The sequence below is a fragment of the Pterocles gutturalis genome, unplaced genomic scaffold (genome assembly GCF_000699245.1).
Source record: "Pterocles gutturalis isolate BGI_N339 unplaced genomic scaffold, ASM69924v1 scaffold804, whole genome shotgun sequence".
Taxonomy (NCBI): Eukaryota; Metazoa; Chordata; class Aves; order Pterocliformes; family Pteroclidae; genus Pterocles; species Pterocles gutturalis.
Window position 1 is genome coordinate 1,259 of NW_010130242.1, and position 18,093 is coordinate 19,351.

At 40.5% G+C, this 18,093-nt stretch overlaps 1 protein-coding gene across 1 annotated transcript in view; it reads left to right on the forward strand.

Moving 5' to 3' along the window:
- Positions 1 to 908: 908 nt before the first annotated feature.
- LOC104466633 (tubby-related protein 4-like) overlaps positions 909 to 18,093 on the forward strand; it is a gene marked incomplete at its 3' end in the record, with an annotated part of 27,710 nt that continues 10,525 nt past the window's right edge. The window contains exons 1-6 of the mRNA XM_010080137.1: positions 909 to 1,083; positions 3,559 to 3,693; positions 7,588 to 7,754; positions 14,541 to 14,765; positions 17,000 to 17,234; positions 17,716 to 17,860. Of these exons, the coding sequence (XP_010078439.1) occupies positions 939 to 1,083; positions 3,559 to 3,693; positions 7,588 to 7,754; positions 14,541 to 14,765; positions 17,000 to 17,234; positions 17,716 to 17,860 (1,052 nt within the window). The remainder of the gene's footprint in view (positions 1,084 to 3,558; positions 3,694 to 7,587; positions 7,755 to 14,540; positions 14,766 to 16,999; positions 17,235 to 17,715; positions 17,861 to 18,093) is intronic.

An 18,093-nucleotide genomic window follows, 5' to 3' on the forward strand; every position in this document is an offset into this window, starting at 1 on the left:
TTTATTAATCTTTGTTTCCTGATGTTTTTCTAAAATTCATAAACTATGCAGGATCTTAACTCGCTTAAAGCCTCAAGACAGAAAATGCTTATCAAAGAGAAATTGTATGTTCCGGTCAGTCTGACTTCAGTCAACACACATTGGCTATGGAGTAGTTTAGGGGCAAGGTGTTATCCGTTTTGCATTTGAAATGGTGGGTAGAAGCTTCTTTATCCCTTCCTGAATGTGTAGCATATTGCCTTCTTCTTGGGCTATAATGATCTGCTTCCAGTTGATTGATCATATCGCTTTTTGCCTCTGTTTTTTGAAGATCTTCTGCCACCTTGTCTCAGCTAACATATTGCTTTTTGCCTCTGTTTTTGGAAGATCTTCTGCCACCTTGTCTCAGCTAATCAACTGAATAACCTGTCCTCCTCTGTTCAGCTTTCTGTTTCTCACAAGCTGTTTGAAATCTCTGATAAAATCTCATTTTTGTCAGCTGTGCCTTTTGATGTTGTTACGACTGATGCATACCGTGGTTTCTACCACCAATTTTAGAGGTTTCTGTACAATACAAGAACGGTGCTGAGTCTGTGGTAGCCCTTCTGCCAGCTCTCTTTGGTGGTAGTAATGGCCAAGTTCAAATAAAGTGTAATGGCTCATATTAAAGTGAACAAAATGCACCCCACGATGAAGCATTACGTGCTCACAGATTTTAGGAACTTACTTCTAGACCCTGCTGCTTTGGCTTCATTCTTTATATATGTCTTTGGTAGCAGTGTTCTGTTGTGGCACCATTTCGCATCCCTGACCACTTTACTTTCAATTAATTTACAGCGTAGCTAGTTAATTACAAGGTGCCTTTGAAGGAGGGTCCAGTGGCTGACAGTTGATGGTCCTGAAGGCTGTTCTGTTATTTTCAGGTACTGTTTGGCACTGCTGATGGACAGGTTATCGTCATGGACTGCCATGGCCGAATGCTGGCTCATGTACTCCTTCACGAGTCAGATGGCATCCTGAGCATGTCCTGGAACTACCCCAGCTTCCTGGTGGAGGACAGCAGTGAGAGTGACACGGACTCTGACGACTATTCCCCACCACAAGGTAGTGTTGTGTGCACGTCCTTCTGCTTCAGCTTTCCACGTGCTCACTCATGAGGACATCTTGAACACCAGGGAGTTGTCATGCTGTCCTAAAACAGTAGGATGGACACAGTTTCAAGCGGGTAGAGGCTGAAAGATGGTGCATTCCTGTGGAGATAGCATGGGGGATGCAGCAGAGGGCTGGTACAGGAGAGTGGGTTCATCCCAGCTCTGCCACCAGCCTCACTCCGTGGCTTGCTGGAGGTCGTACCTCATCTGTGCTTCTCTGCCTGTTGTTTCACAAATGAGGCACAAAGCTTGAAGTTTTTAGTGAGGGTGAGTGGAAAACTCTAGTTAGGGGCATATCATGTTTCACTGATAAGCAGATGTGAGGTATGGAGATAGTCTGAGTACAGTCACTGAAGTAAATGCATTATTGTATAGATTCATGTGAAAAGATATCTTAAAGATCACCTAGTTCCAAGCCCCCTGCCATGAACAGGGATACTTTCCACTAGATCAGATTACTCAAAGCCTCATCCAACCTGGCCTTGACATAAAGAGCTCAATAAATTCCGTAAAACATTTGGAAATGAAAATATTTCTTGCAGTTACACAAGGCAGAAGAAGGGTGACTGGAGCTGTCTGGAGTTACCAATTCCCATGCTTCAGAGGATATTGACAGTTTGAGGGTCAGGAATAAATTCTTCTCTCCCCTTAAGTATAAATCCAGCTCATTGAGTGAATTGTTTTGGAAATCATCAATAGCAAAGACCCAGGAGGCCTAGGTATCCATGCACAGTCAGCCCCATCCTTCTTATTCAAGTAATGCTAATACTTCTTGTTAATGCTGTTGATTAGCCTATAAGATCTAGGTAAGCTGGTCGTGTGTTCCAGTGTATAAAGTCTGAACTAAATTAAGAACTAAATATATCAGTGATTGTACAATGAAAAATTTAAATGCACATTAGCTGGAAATAATTCTGAATTTTCATGTTGGACCTGAACCACTGAATTGAGGACTCTTGCAGTTTTAACTCTAATTTGAATTCAGTCCAAAAACCAATCTTTTCCAGAATTATACCTATATATGTCAATGTAATAAGCATATGTATTTAACAAATAATGATAGAAGATAATGTGATCACCTGGTAAAATGTTAGCATCTTTTAAAACTGAGTTTTGTTTTGGCTTTCATTCCTCACTTCTGATACTGGGTGAGATTTCTTAGCACAGAAGAAAAGGAACAAACTTCAAATTTCCTAGCGAACTTCTGAAGCAAGACAGAGAACAACATTAAGTTGGGGTATTTTTGTTGTTGTTGTTTTTTTAAATACTGAGGTTTCAGTTGGACAGTGGTAAAGTTGCAGAGTACACAGATAAGAACTTAAATGATAGGAACGCATTAGCTTTTTCTGAGTCAATCAGGGGGTGGGTGGACGCATTACATGCGTACAAGCCTGTTTTAGTGATTACCCAAACATGACGTGTTTTCTTTAGAGCAGATGCAGCATAAACCTTTCAAAGGTGACAACCCTTTGACTCACACAGATGCACAGGAAAGACTGAAAGTTTGATGGGTTTTTCTTGTCAAATTATATACACACAGAGATGTTAATTACTAGACATCTTTCTCCAAAAATCCATTCTGATCAGCTTATTTACAAGTTCAGGAAGCAGTACCACTCTTAGCTGGCTGTGCCGTTTGGGCCTTGAGAGATACTTTGTCAGGGGCCAGCAGCATCTCCTGTCAGAAGCTGTAAACAGAAAGAGTTAAATAGTGAATGCTACAGGTGGTGATATTGGTCATTAGGTATTTGAACAAGGGAATTTTCAGTGAAAGCTAAAAAAACAAGCTCAGAGGAACAGAGACTTTGCAGGAATGGTTTTTAAAGCCAGGTGTTCCATTTGGGCTCATCTCTGCATTTGAGTGCATTGGTTCGTGTTATGCAGGATGTCAGGTAACTTTTCATGCTGCTGCCTGGCTCTTAACATTTAGAAAACAGTAATTTGTGAAAGGTCAGTATGTTCTCTTAGAAGTTCTTATAATGTCTCTAAGTGACTTCAGGAGGAGTCCCCAGCACTTGCCCAAACAGAAAGTGTGTCTAACAAATAGCTTTTAATGTGATTATATTGTTTATTACACTGTTATTCATCTTGAGTCCCAAGGAAGCCTTCCAAAGCAATGGTTTTCAATTTGTGGACACTCTGGGGAGTTGACAATGGAGGTGGATTTAAAACCACCACTGTATAACATAATAGTATATCTATCAATCACTTTGGATATGTTGCAGTAAAAATTCAAAAAGTAAAAATATTGCGGTTTCACAAAAGCAGACAAACTAGCCAAACCTGCCTTATTTTTGCTCATAGATGTTGCAGAAATAAGCAGGTAGAGTTTGAGGCTTGGAACCACTCCTGATGGTGGTATTTCAGCCTGGATGTAATCACTTGTGGTTGTTTGCCTTTTCCTAACCCCAGAGCCTTGTTTTTGCAGATGGACCAGCTGCATATCCAGTCCCGGTGCAGAACACCAAGCCGCTACTTACTGTCAGCTTCACGTCAGGAGACATCAGTTTAATGAACAATTATGATGACTTGTCTCCTATTATCATCCGCTCAGGGTTGAAAGGTACAAAAGGAAACCATTTCACCCCCTTCCTATGCTCTGTTTTTCTCATATTTTTAGTGATGTTTGTGTAGGTTATGTTTTTGAGGTTGTGCCTCCTAACCCAGAATCACTCAGCCACTGTTATTGCTGTTTCCAGCAGTGACACCTGCTGGGGGAAGAGCAGTGCTTGGCTGATACAGCTTTTATGTTTGAAAAAAAATGTTTCCGTTTTTGAGATTGTGTTTTTACGGCAGTTTTGTAGAGCAAATTGGTCTGTTTGCTGTTTTTCAGCTGAATGTGCTAATATGTTTGTGGGTCTTTGTGTGAATGCCCCTGCTACCTAACACTTCCTTTTGCGTCTTTAATTTCACAAGGTCTCCTCCCATGCTTTTGGTAACCAGGTACAAATCGCGGTGCTGCTTTGACTCCCACAAGTTCTGGAAACGTGCTAGAATTGTTAATTATCAAGAGGCAAGTTATTCTGAGAGAAGGAAAATTTCACTGATTAATCACTATACATCTTACTAAGTGATGTGCATGAATGTAAGATCAGCATTCCATGTAAAATCTTTAATTCACATTGAAATTTTTGCTGTTCTTACCTATGAAAAGTCCCTTACTTTGCCAGCACTCTCAGTACAATTTATGGTGCTTTGCCTGGAGAGAATTTTAATTCACTATGGCACATAATCACATGTTTAAGTATAGGTTCCATTGATTCTTTTTCATCTCCACAGGTAAATTAGTTTTATATTGGATGAGAAAAAAATAAATTAAGCTGCTGGAGCAGGCTTTTAGCTGTTCTGTAACAGGGGGATATTTTTGGTGAAAAGTTGCCCTAACACCACCCCAGTAGTTTTTAGGTGCTCCACCGTGTAGGGTAGTCTTAGGAAGTTAAAAAAATCACCTTTGAGGTTTCTTTTCCATATGTGCCACACAGATGTGTTCCACATCCATGTGTGCCAACACAAGAAGGGCGAGGCTGGCAAAATGTAGCCTCCTGGGGCAACCCTGTGATCCAGAAAACGTCTTCAACCAAAATGATGCCTAAAGTCTAGAAAACTGGAACCAGCTTAGAGAAGCTCTAGGATAGGAAGTAGTCTTGAGTTGTCATCTAGTCTAGCGTTTGGCTGGAAACAGCAGGAGAAGCAAACTCCATCTCATTCTCTGTTTCAAGCTGCAGGGCTCTGTCTTGCTGAGGATTTAATCCTGTGTCTCTTTCCCCATTGACTTTCACTGATCACAGACAGATCCCTTAATTACATCACCCTCCTTTAGCAAGATATTAATGTGCAAGCTACAGTAGAAATATTTTTTATGAATGGTATACTGGACTACATCGTTGACAGCAGTAGAAGAACAATGTGCAAAATCTTACTGAATTGGGAGTATGTGTAAGATGGAGAGAGAAAGGTGACTGGGATATCACTGTCTGTTGTTTGGAAGCTATCCGTTGTACAGTAGAAAGTATTTTGCATATAGCTGTCATATAGTTATGAACATTTTCTGTACCTTCTTATAATTTTTTTTCAAGTAACTGTAATCTTACTGGTTATTATCATATGCAAGAATGTGCAAAACCACCCAGCTCAGGGTCTCCATCCTCTCCAGCCACTTGGTATTCTGCTGAGAGTGGATAGTCTTCAGTATTGTTTGTGAGTCTTCATTCATGTGTTTCTGTTTGAAATCTGTAAGTATTGCTTTGTGATCCCTGCAGCAGATGCCCTTGTTTTTATGGGCTGCTGTAGGCTACTCAATGTATTTTTAAAGCAGGCAACTATAAAACTATTTCAAGTATTACCAATATATTTTTGCTGTTCTACTAGCTTTGCATAGCTTCGTTATACTGGGAGTATTCATATTAAATTGATGCAGAAAAACATTTGCTGTTGGATGAGAATTTGGTTACCCAAATACAAGTTTTTCTTTTCATCCAGCTTGAACGCTTCTGGGAGTTTTATCAGTTCTAGCTCTCTCCTGAGCTGTTCAGTTGTATCCTTTCTATTTTTTATGCTTTTTAACTCTGTGATTCTCACTCCACTGCTATGTGCAGAACTGCTGAACTGAATCTACTAGTTGTGCTAGTTAGCTACAACTACTATCCACAGAGCTATTACACATTTAGAGTTCTATCTATTCAATGTTTGCTGATATACATGCCTGTAGTGGCTGGCAAGTAGTTTTAAGGGATGGCTCTGATCCACAGATTCACTTGCAGACCGTTACCCTAGATGAAACTTCCATCTGATTTCTAATCTCTGTGCTTGCACGGAGACCTAGTTATCAGTTAAGCAATTGTACGTCAAAGTTGGCAGTGCAGCATGCTGTAGAGCCTTGCTGTCCTGGGGGAATACTGCAGCCCTTGTCCAGCCCTTTGCTACCTTTGCAGCAGCTTAATTCTAGGAGTTTTTAGAGAGAGAGAGAAAACTGCTGGATGCAATAATTGCTCCTCTTCCTTTTGGTATGGGGATCGACTGAAAGTTTTACCTGAAGACATGTATCCAAAGGAGATTATTTTTTCACTTTGCTAATTGTGTAGTTAAGCCACTTGCCGAAAGTGGAGTTGATCAGCATGCTTCATTGATTTCTAACCTGCCTATCTTTATACTCTGGGAGAAAGATGAATTAAATCCCATTGTAGATTACTTAGAGGGCTGGAGACTAAGAGAAAAAAAGAGGCATACAATGCCTAGCTACAAAAAAATTATCTTGGGGAACATGCGTCTTGCCTCTGGTATGTACAGAAACATAATTCCCATGAGAAATATCAGACAGTTGAAATAATACAAAACCATTTTAAATTGCACTTAAAAGTCCCTGAAAATGACAAGTTGACAACTTGAAACAATTTTGAGTTCCTTCCTGCCAACTCTGATTTTTCTGCTGCTTCTTCATTTGAAGACAGCTTCTCGCCCACCAATATCTTCAAAAGGTTCTTGGCAGACAGAGCATCCCAGAGCACAAAAGTTTTGTCTTTACCTTCATTTTATCTCAGCACAGAATAGCTGCCTCTCACCTCTGGTTTAAGTGTAAAAAGGTTTTAAGACTAGCTTATGATTCCTTGCATGTGCAAATCTGCCTCTGAAACACAAGCAGAAACACAAAATACTGTTTTGGTGCTCTTCTTGCAGTGTGACAAAGAGCTAGAGTATATAAGGGTTTGAAGTCAAACTGTGGGCGTTGCTCATCGTGAAGTGCCTGTAGGAGAAGTAAATGATATGTATATTCATATCCATTTATACGGGAGACTAATCAATCCCTGTGTACTTCTGGCAAACTCCTGCTAGACAGATGAGTAGATTTTCACAAGTCAGGTGTCAAAAGAAAGCTAGGACATGGAGGGCATATGTATTTATGGACAAAAATCCCAAAGTCTTTCTAGTTTGACATTATACTAAACTTGAACTCTAGTTTGAGTTCTGCCAAAAGTTATATTCACAGCCAGTGAGGACCTGAGGCATTGCCAAATATGCTGCTTTTTTGCACCATAGGCCCTTCTAGACAAATGCTCTTCGCTGCTCTCTTAGTGAGATTGTCTGCATATTAACTTGATTCCACTTATTTACCCCAAAGATGTGCAAAGGATCTTCCACATCAGTTTTAACATCTCTAATTTAAAGTTCTTGTCCTTAGGTACTTAGGAGAAACCAGTGATTACATTGTAGACTTACCATGAAGAAAGAAAAATGAATGGTTTTTACACATTTTTTGCCTTTTACAAAATAAAAAGAGTCATACTTGGAAATGCTTATGCAACATATTTGCTACTATTTCAGTGAAAGGATTTAGGTTTCTAAGTACTTAAGTAACTTTTGAGAGCATGATTTAGCTGTTCAAGTCACTTTGCAGCATATGGAAATGCTGTCCCTACCGATTCTAATCAGTGATTATTGCAAACTATCTTTGTGATTTCAGATGTGGTGGTACAGTGGTGTACACAAGGAGACCTACTAGCAGTAGCAGGGATGGAGAAGCAAAGCCAGCTGGTTGACCTTGGCAATGGATCCCTGTTGAAAAGCGCGCTTGTCAAGTTCTACAATGTGCGCGGGGAACATATCTACACTCTGGAGACACCTGTGCAGGTAGGAGGTATTTTTTAAGTCAGTTCTCAATGCTTCGATGACATGCTTTTCCCACATTAGCTCGTTGGTATAGACCTGCAATGTGAAAACGATTGCAAAACATCCTTAACACACTCTAAAGTATGATACAGGTAAAAAATGCACTACAGATAATTACTGTTTGCACTAAGGTAGACATCCAAGAATGCATCTGATTCTAAGGCCCGTTGTGCTAGTTATTGTGCAAATATGTAATGAGAAACAGTCTGTTTCCCAAAATCATTGGGCCATGAATGGACAAGACAGAAAAAGGAAATTCTGTTATTTTATGGATGACTGAGGAGAAAAGACTAGATAGCTTGCTTCATGTTGTAGCAGAGCCAAGAGCTGGACAAAAATATTCCAAGTCCAATGTGATAACTACAAGATTATTCTCTGTTATTGCTGTAATTTTCTAATGTACAGTCATTGCAATATTTTGATGCAATATTTTACTTTTTATGGCATCAGATGGAGAAAGAGAATCAGAAAGGCTTGTTTCTGTTCCCACCTTCTCTACAGACTTTCACTGTAACCTCAGTTGTGTTACTTGACACATGGTCTGTGCGATGCTTAGTAGCACAACAGGCTTCATAGGTCTCTGCTGATGTTTCAGAACCCAGCTGAATGTCACTTTACAGGTTATTTCATTTTCTGCAGAATAGGGATGACTCCATTATGATTTTTGACTGTTCTAGTGAAACTTAATTTATAATAGCTTAGAAATCTAAAAATGAAGGAAAATGCTATAGATATATTTAGTTAATTATGTTTAATTATGATATAATTTATTATAATTTCTTTTTCAGTACCCTGATCTGGGAAGGATACAAAAGGATGACATAGTAAACCAGCTGCTAAGCTTTTGTGTTTGCTTATATTTAGTATTAACCTGTGCTTATTAACATCAGCACTGTAATTTAGATAGTATTGTTTAGTTTTGTAATGTAAAAAATAATGGTCTCTAAAGCCAACCTAAATACGTACAGTGACATCTAATGCTGATTTAGGTAACTAAAGGACTTACCCATACACACTGCTTTGCTGTCTTAAACATAGCCCTTTCAGGAAAGTAGCATAGCCCTTTCTTCTCTGGATTGATGGAGAAGACAATTATACTGGTGTTGCTTATTCCCAGATCAGGTAAAAAGCAGAGCTCGTTCTGTTGCTTCAGTACTAGAATGCAGCATGTCCACGTTAGCCATCGAACCAGTGTAACATGCTGGGGTCAAGCTGTGGAATCAAGTTGTGGTTTGAGCATCAGAACTGGTGGGTTCAGGTTGCCTTAAGGTGTGTGTGTTTGTGGGTGTGTGTGTGTGTGCAGGCTCTTCTCTTAGTGCTTTGTTCCCAGTAACCTCAAATTCTCCTTCATTTAAATACCTTCATCTCCTCCAGTTCTCCCTATATTCCTTAAATTTCTTTTCATATTTTCAGTTCTTCTCCTTTTTCCTCCACTCAATCAGCTGGGAGAAAGCATATATTGTGACTGATGTGAGAGCTAATTATTCTGCCGTTATATGAGTACTTACAGGGCAACTGACAGGTCGTGCAGAACAGGTAACTGTCGAGTTCATACTAGAATCATAGAATCACAGAATGGTTTGGGTTGGAAGGGACCTTAAAGTTCATCTAGTTCCAACCCCCCTGCCACGGACAGGGGCACCTCCCACTAGCCCAGGTTGCTCAAAGCCTCATCCAGCCTGGCCTTGAACCCCTCCAGGGATGGGGCATCCACAGCTTCTCTGGGCAACCTGGGCCACTGCCTCACCAACCTCACAGTAAAACATTTCTTCCTAATATCTAATCTAAATCTGCCCTCGTTCAGCTTAGAACCATTACCCCTCATCCTCTCGCTCCACTCCCTGATAAAGAGTGCCTCCCCATTTCTCCTGTAGCCCCCTTTAAGTACTGGAAAGTCTCCCTGGAGCCTTCTTTTCTCAGTCTGAGCAACCCCAGCTTTCTCAGCTTGTCCTTGTATGGGAGCCCTCTGACCATCTTTGTGGCCCTCCTCTGGACTCGCTCCAACAAGTCCATGTCTTTCTTACATTGGGGGCCCCAGAGCTGGACACAGGACTCCAGGGGAGGTCTCATGAGCGCTGAGTAGAGGGGGAAAATCATCTCCCTTGACCTGCTGGTCACGCTGCTTTTGATGCAGCCCAGGACACGGTTGGTTTCTGGGCTGCAAGCGCACACTGCCGGCACATGTTCAACTTCTCATCAACCAACACCCCCAAGTCCTTCTCCTCAGGGCTGCTCTCAATGCTGCAGTATTTCTCATAGTGAAAATACTAACATAAACCTGTCTGCTCCTTCCAGCTGCTAATTTTTCCCTGAAATTGCAGCACTGTAATATCATGGAGATTTCTTCCCCCATTGTCAACTTCAGATGAGAAGCCGACAGCTTCAGAAGTTGTAGGCCAGGTTGGAAATAAAGGAGGAGAGGGGCTGGGGTGGCAACCACTACTTAATAGCACACTCATGGAGTCTCATTTCCCTGGGAAAGCTGGGTAAAAATAACATTGAAACTGATATATTTATGTTTATTTAAAAACTACATGCATAAACCTGCCTACAGTTAGAGCCGCTCCTCTTACTAGTCAGTGTTTATTCTCTTTATTTAGTGCATTTAAATTCATATTTACTAAATTGCAGGAGGAAGTGAGGGGTCTTTCAGAAGGACACCTCTGTCTGCTCAGGGGGACTTTATGCTTCTATGTATTTGAATGCTGGTCAGCAGTATTACCAGATAAATAACAGGTGTGCTAGAACATTGCTAAGTATTTGGTTTACTAACAAAACCAGATAAAAAATGCTGGTGCAAAAAAAAATGCTAGTAACTTTTGCTATTCTGAACCTCTGCTCCAAAGATGTATAAGCAAAGATGACAGAGTGAATCAGTGGTCCAAATTTGTCTGATGACAAATTCATCAGAGTAAATTAATTAGTTTTCTGTACCATGGCAGTCAGCCTTATAATGGGATTTTCTAAAATTCATCACTGGTTATTGAAGAAAAGAAAATAATTTTCTGATCTTGAACTCCTCTAAAACCATTTCTTCTGAAGCAAGCAAATGTGTGACTGGAAAAGCACATTTATTCTAAATAAGCATTGTTCTATATACGGGTCAAAAAAGTAAAGCAACAACAAATTTAGAAAATAGTGGATAACAGGTGCAAAACTGATTTTCCATGTGGTCCTCTGTCTGAATTCTTTGATAAAGCAGACATCTGAAAATTTTATCAGTAAAATATACTGAAATGGTTTTGTTTCCGCTGTTTGTCTGTCCTGTCTTTGGTAGGATATTCAGGAAACAGATTTTATCATTTATAACAAAACACAACCTAAAAGTGATGTAGGATTTATACGCAACTTGTCTGGAACATTACCTGACACAGAGTCACTACAAACCCCAAGGTAGAAAAGATTTGCATACTGCAGGTTAGTCATATTGATGATGACTGTTGTCATGGATCCCTTCAAGGTGTTTTATGTGCCACCTTCTGCAGCTTTAGTATGGTTTTGGCATCTTCTGTCTCTTTTGATTAACTCGCTTAATCTCTTACCTTCCTATGGTTCATAAATCTAGTTTGCTGACCATAAAACCCTAGGTAGGGAAATCACACTTGGTTAGTAGTATCCAAATGAACACAGTAGCTTTTCATGAAAAATAGTGCTCATAAAGAGTGGTAGAGTTAGCACAGTGTAACAGTTTCTCTTGTTCCCTGCTCTGGGGCTTCAGCCTGCCACCCCGACATGCTGCAAGAATATATTTGCAGAATATAGTGGAAAGAGGTGAAAAAGCATCGGTAAAGGTTGGGCAAATGTTGAATCTTTGCTACACAAAATGAGGCTGGTTTGAACTTTGAAAGAATGATGAAAAAATTTCAGAAAGTCACACCAGACCTTTGTCTTATTGGAAGCAATTATATGAAAACTGGGTCCATACTGTGGCTCCAAAGACTTGGTTTTATAAATGAAGAGCATTTCTTGTTTATTTTATAAATAAACAGCATATCTTAAAGGCCATTGATTAGCTGATAACTATTCAAAGTATACTATGAATGTCTGTAAAACTTAGCTCTTTACTGTGCTTGCACTTGTGTACACAAACACCAACCTGAGAACTAAAACTATGCTCAGTTCTTCTAGCTGTCAGTTTTTTCATGGTCTTGTTTTTCAACATTTAAAAATGTGACTAGAACAGCAGACTGCCCCAGTGCTCATAATTTTTTATTGGGAGACTCTGATTTTCTTACATTATTTGTTAAATCCTCATAACCCTTCCCTGGCATCAAGCAGGGATGAGAATAATCAACTCAATCAAGACTGTTTTACAGTCTTGGTAAAATTTTTTACTGGAAATGCTGCAACCCAGTTCTGTCATTTCAAAATTTCTCATCTGATGTGCATCCAGGTCTTTATTACATCAACTAACCATACCTGCTGTCATAAAGCTCTCTTCTGAGCGGATACAGCTGCCTCATATCTTCCCATCTGAACTTTAAACAGAGGAGTCTCCTGCAGGATCACTTAAAAATTACCTAACTGTCAACTTTACCAAACCTGTGAAATTATTCTCTCTGATGTTTCAAAGTTGTGGCTTATATTTTGGTTTCTTCTTCACTTCTTATAAGGTTCTTTTCTGTATGTCCCAGAGAGGACCAGGGGAACAAGAACGTGGATTTAGAAACCTTGATGCTGATCTCTTTTATACACCTATAATCCTAGAGTAAATTTACATTATCTCATTATTTTATACCACTGTGTAACTGACACAAGAACAGATTAAATCTCAAGAGCAATGAAGAAGAAGGATGTGGCAGGTACCTGACTTTTGTCAGTGCCTTTTCAATTGCGTTTATTTTGCAAGCAGCTTGAACTCTCTCATTACTGCCAGACAGTATGAGGGCTGAGCCACACTCTCAATCATGAAAATACCAATCGGTAAAGGATACTTTATGTGATCTTTCATCAAATTTAAGGCTCTGTCCCACAGATTATGGTTATGACAAGCCATGTAATAATTATTGATGGTACACAAATGATTTCTCAGTTCTTTTGAAGTTCTCCACTACAAAATGCCTTTAGCCATTACTGTGAAAATCACAAGGTTCAAGTTGCTGCTTTCCATTTGCATATCAGTCAGCCTGAAGGTTTGTGCCTTCGTGGGACTACATGTGTGTGTGGTGGTGCCTAGATGTAATGAAAATGAAGCTTCTTCATTCATCCTGTTTTAAAACCATTATTTTCCTTGAAATTTAAATCTAGGATAAGATCACATAGCAGGGAAGATCTTTTCTCTGAAAAAGTTGTTTCGTCCAGCCCTTTGTTTTGATGACAGACATTGATATAGTGCTGTGCAGCTGCATTCTGCTTTGTATCATTCATATAAAAACATCTTGTCCCAGTTTCTGACCTTTAAGCATCTTGAATTTGTAACTGAAGGGAAAGCTTTTTTCCCCACACTAGGTGAGTAACTTCTGGGCTGATCTAACCCAGGTGTCTGGGTACCATATTACTAGAGAGGAGTGGATAAAGGTTACTACTGATGGTGCCTTGACCCTTATCTTCTGTAAAGTTAATTCTTGTTTGGGGCATCATATGAATAGCAAAGATATTCCAAAGAGGCCTTGACCTTTCAGTAAATACAGTTCATAATTTAGATGAAAAACTTATTTGCTTAAACTTTTGAGTGTCACGGATTGTGAAAAGAATGGAGCCCTTCACAGGAAGGCGTAAACCTTTTGTATTTCACTGATTACAGCCTGCTGCACAATATTCTTCATGGAGTGAGAGTTTCTTCTTTGCTCGGTGTTGTTTATTTGTATAGAGATAGCAGTTACGGGATTGAAATTCCGTATAGTATGTGTATCTGTGCAAATACAGATGCTTTGTAACACAGGAAGGAGATGACAGGTGGATGCAGCTAACACTCATGAAAGGCAAAAGTAATAGTGATAGGGCTATAAGAGGTCACAACAGATAGTGCTTTACATGAAAAAGATGGGGTTTAAGACGAGACTTTAGAGAGGTCCTTGCAAGCACAACTCGGTATTCTCACATGAACTCTTAATGTTTGTGCAGCAGGGAATAATGTCCAAAGCAGCGTTTGAGTTATGTATTGTTTTTCTGCGCTGCGTTCTGACACCTAGTGCCAGTCACCTCTGACACTGTTTCTACTGTCATGAATTTAGACATTTCTGAATGGAGACAAGCAGAAGACAAAAGGCCATTCTCTGTTTTGTTCGTGGTGCTCTTTCACAGTTTACTTCCTTTAGGAGTAGCTCAAAAGAGATACTGCAGCAGAAGACTCAGTGCAAGACAAAAAAGCCAGTTGGGTTTTATCCACTAGTTTACTGTCTTTGGGCATGTATTTTAACTTTTCAGTTGTAAAATGTGAGCTGTTACGAGTAGATTGATTAGGTGACTGAAAAAATAATCTGCTTAGGGCATCAAAAGGTCCTGATTTTTAACACTGTGTGACTTTGAAGTCACTTATCCTAGCTAGGTAGTGAATTTGATAGGCAGTTCCTTGTGAGAAGAGCTTTAAGCCTTGTGAGTAAAAAGCACTGTTTAAACATTAACCACTGTTATCAATAATTTCAGGTGTTCACATTCTTCTCCCTTTCTGTGGGCAATAGCATGTACTTCTAAGTTTCTGGAAGACTTGTAGTGACATGATTGATGCTGAACTCATGTGATCACTGTGCAACTGTCTTGAGAAAGTATACACTCCTTTAAAGTTGTATCTTTTTCCTCTCCATGCAGCGTCCCATCATCTCGATCTGTTGGGGTCACAGGGATTCACGCCTGCTGATGGCTTCCGGACCTGCATTATATGTTGTCAGAGTCGAGCACAGGGTCTCCAGTCTGCAGCTGCTGTGCCAGCAGACCATTGCTAGCTGTCTGCGGGATGACAAGGATATCAGCAAACTGACCCTGCCCCCTCGGCTCTGCTCATACCTCACCACTGCCTTTATACCAACAATCAAGGTAAAAGGAAAGAAGCATGTGTGTGTGAGGAAGAGGAAGGGTTTGCTTGATTCCACATCCCCCCCCATGCTGCTCCTAAGTGACAATGGATAAATTATAAGACATTGTAGTAATCATAATTATCATTTTAAAAGTTTGATTAAGGGTCATTCCTGTCCTCTTCTGCAGTCCACTAATCTGTTTGGTGCCTATTAACATCTGAAAAGAGGGCTCACACATGCTGATTTGCTTTTATTCCGTGGGGATGGCCTTTCCAAGGACATCCCAAGGGTAAAATATGCTGGTGACTCACAAAGACTTCTGAAGAAGCTCATGCTGATCATAATACTGTGTCATAGTTATAGGAGAGATTCACAGTGGTAAAACTGTTGCCTCCCTGCTTGTTACATGAGTCCTTACAATGCCAGAAAAATTATACTTTAGACCTGTGGCTGCCCAAATATTTGTACTGACAGTGAGTTCTGCTAACCTTACTGCTCCAGCAGTGCTATGGGAAAATGAACCAGATATTCTGCCTTTTCCTGTGCCACTAGGAGAGCCATCTCCTCAGCCCCTTTTTTTCGTGGTTTTGCTGTCAGTTACATCTCAGGATTTCTGAACTCTGTCACAGCCTATAAACCAGTGCATTAGTTGCTAAATCTCCTACATTCAAACATATATTTTTGTGTTATATATTTATTGTTTATGTGTTACAGCATTCTCTTGAGCCAGTTCCAGGTCCTTATTAAAACAATGCAAAGCTGGAATAACTGATTTGAAATTAGTGGAGTTGGCCCCGCTTAAATGAGAACAAATTATGCCTATAAAATAATGATTCAGCGCAGTTCCATTTGGGTACTGCTAATCAGGGCAATTTGTGCAACTCTGAAACATTTAATTTGCCAGAGAAGAATAAATGCTTTGCTGTAACTATAACTCCTCCATCTCCAAAAATGCAGAGCATTTAACAGACCAGTGGGTCTCAGTTCTTTCTAGCATGCCTACTTCCCCTGAGGATGCTTTCTGTGTTGTCCCAGAGCCACCCCTGCAGCTCTCTGGAGCATCAGTGATGCTTGGCTGTTAGGGAAGGCAGGGGAGGGGAAGGGACGGGATAAAGGCAGCAGTTGGCTGTAGCAGGGCTGGGAGCTGTGGTGGAGATCAGAGGGACAGAGGCAGTACAGGGGCACGTCACTGCCGACAACCCTTCTGTCACCTCCTAGAGGGCAGGTCAGGGTGGGGAGCGGTCATGGAGCTGCGTAGCTGAGGCGCTGAAGCAGAGTTCCCGGAAACCACATGCCCCTTTTGTTTCATGGGTGTTATTGGAGCCTCCTCAACACCACTTTAAACTATGCCCCGATTCTCCCCCAGCCACATACTCCCACCTACATTGTCAGCCATGCCTCCACCTTCTTCCCTGCCACCAAAGAAATTTCTTCCCTGCATACACCTTGCTCCCAGCTTGAAGGCTACATTATAGATCACTCCTCAGCCCCTATCCATCTCTCCAGTGTCAGGAGGCTCCTTTTTCCCTACTTTCTATTTTTTGCATTTTCATTTTGAAAGAAACTATGTTGACTTACACACATTAGTAGCATTTGTGTCATAACAGGCTGTATTGTCCTAGAGAAAACCAGTCAAGCTGCTTTAGGACTGAGCTCTTCAATGGATTAATACAGTGTGCTGGCAAGCAGAGTAAAAAGTAAACCTGAGCTTTGTGCTCATATTTCTCTATGCTGCATACAAATAGGCCCTCAGCAAAGATGGGTCATGTGCTTGGAAGTGACATGAGTGGTACAAGCTTCTTCCAGAGTGGACAGAATTGTAGGACAGTGGCATAGCATGTACCAGTGCTAACCAGGAATGGTAACCTGAGTGGCCACGTTCACTTGGGGGACAGCAAGAGACAAAATACTCTGAGACTTCGACTCAATCACAGTACCCAAGTTAAAAAAGAAGTTTATGACAGAGCTGGGACTTGTTTGTTGTCTAATTCAGTTCTCTAACCACAGGTCCAACCTTCCTCTTTGATGTAGCTAGTTTTGCTTTTCTGTGCTTTTGACCTAAATAAATAGTACGCAGCTGGTCTATCTTGCATGTGGGTCCTGCATAAGTGACGCGGTAACCTGTACTAATCTTGACTTCCCAAGGTACAATTGAGTTCAAATTCCATTAGTTGCGTTGGGATTAAGTCACCACATTTAAAAAAAGCAATAACCTACAGGAAACTTTATCTTTCCTTCCTTCATTTAATTAAGCCTCCTATCCCAGACCCAAACAATATGAGAGATTTTGTCAGCTACCCAACAGCTGGCAATGAACGGCTTCACTGCACGATGAAGCGGACAGAAGATGACCCAGAAGTCGGTGGTCCATGTTATACTCTGTACCTGGAATACCTTGGAGGACTGGTGCCTATCCTGAAAGGACGTCGTATCAGCAAGTTGCGGCCAGAGTTTGTCATCATGGATCCTAAAACAGATGGAAAAGCAGGTAGAATTGAATTGTTGCTCTGTATAAAAAATATTTAGAAATACTTTAGATATTAAATCCTCAAGTTAAAGAAAATCTATATATGCAACATGGAAGGTAGCATCTGATTTTTTTTTTGCATCAAAAAAAAAATCTTTACGTGACCTAGGCTCAAGCCTTTAAAATTATACCATGTTTTACAAAAGGAAGTTTCTTGTATTTTGAGTAGCAGGGAATAGGTTGCTAATTAGCAGAAAATATTCTTTAGTTTCAACTTTGAAGTTGATTTAATGTTATTCACCCTTCTGAATCATGTTCACTTGAGTTTGAGCCATTGGAAATTTGGAGTTTATACTAGGCGGGGTGAAGAACGGTTAATTATCTCTGCATAGTTTTATCTCAGCTGCTTGGATTGGTTTTATGTTTCTGATGACTGATAAGTTGTAATTTATATCAGTTTTCTGAAGCAGCACTTAACATTTTCTGGGACCTGTCTTGATAGATGAAATCTATGGAAACAGCTTGATTTCCACTGTGATTGACAGCTGCAACTGCTCGGACTCCAGCGATATTGAGCTGAGTGATGACTGGGCAGCAAAGAAATCTCCCAAAATCAGTCGAGCTAGCAAATCACCCAAACTCCCCAGGTAATAATTTCTTGCATATTTCTTCTTCCTTTAGGGAAAAGGAAGGGTTTCCTTTTCCTTTCCCCTTCCCTTTCCCCTTCCCTTTGCCTCTCCTCTGTCTTTTCCCTCTCCTCTGTCTTTTCCCTCTCCTCTGTCTTTTCCCTCTCCTCTGTCTTTTCCCTCTCCTCTGTCTTTTCCCTCTCCTCTGTCTTTTCCCTCTCCTCTCCTCTCCTCTCCTCCCCTCTCTCCTTTAC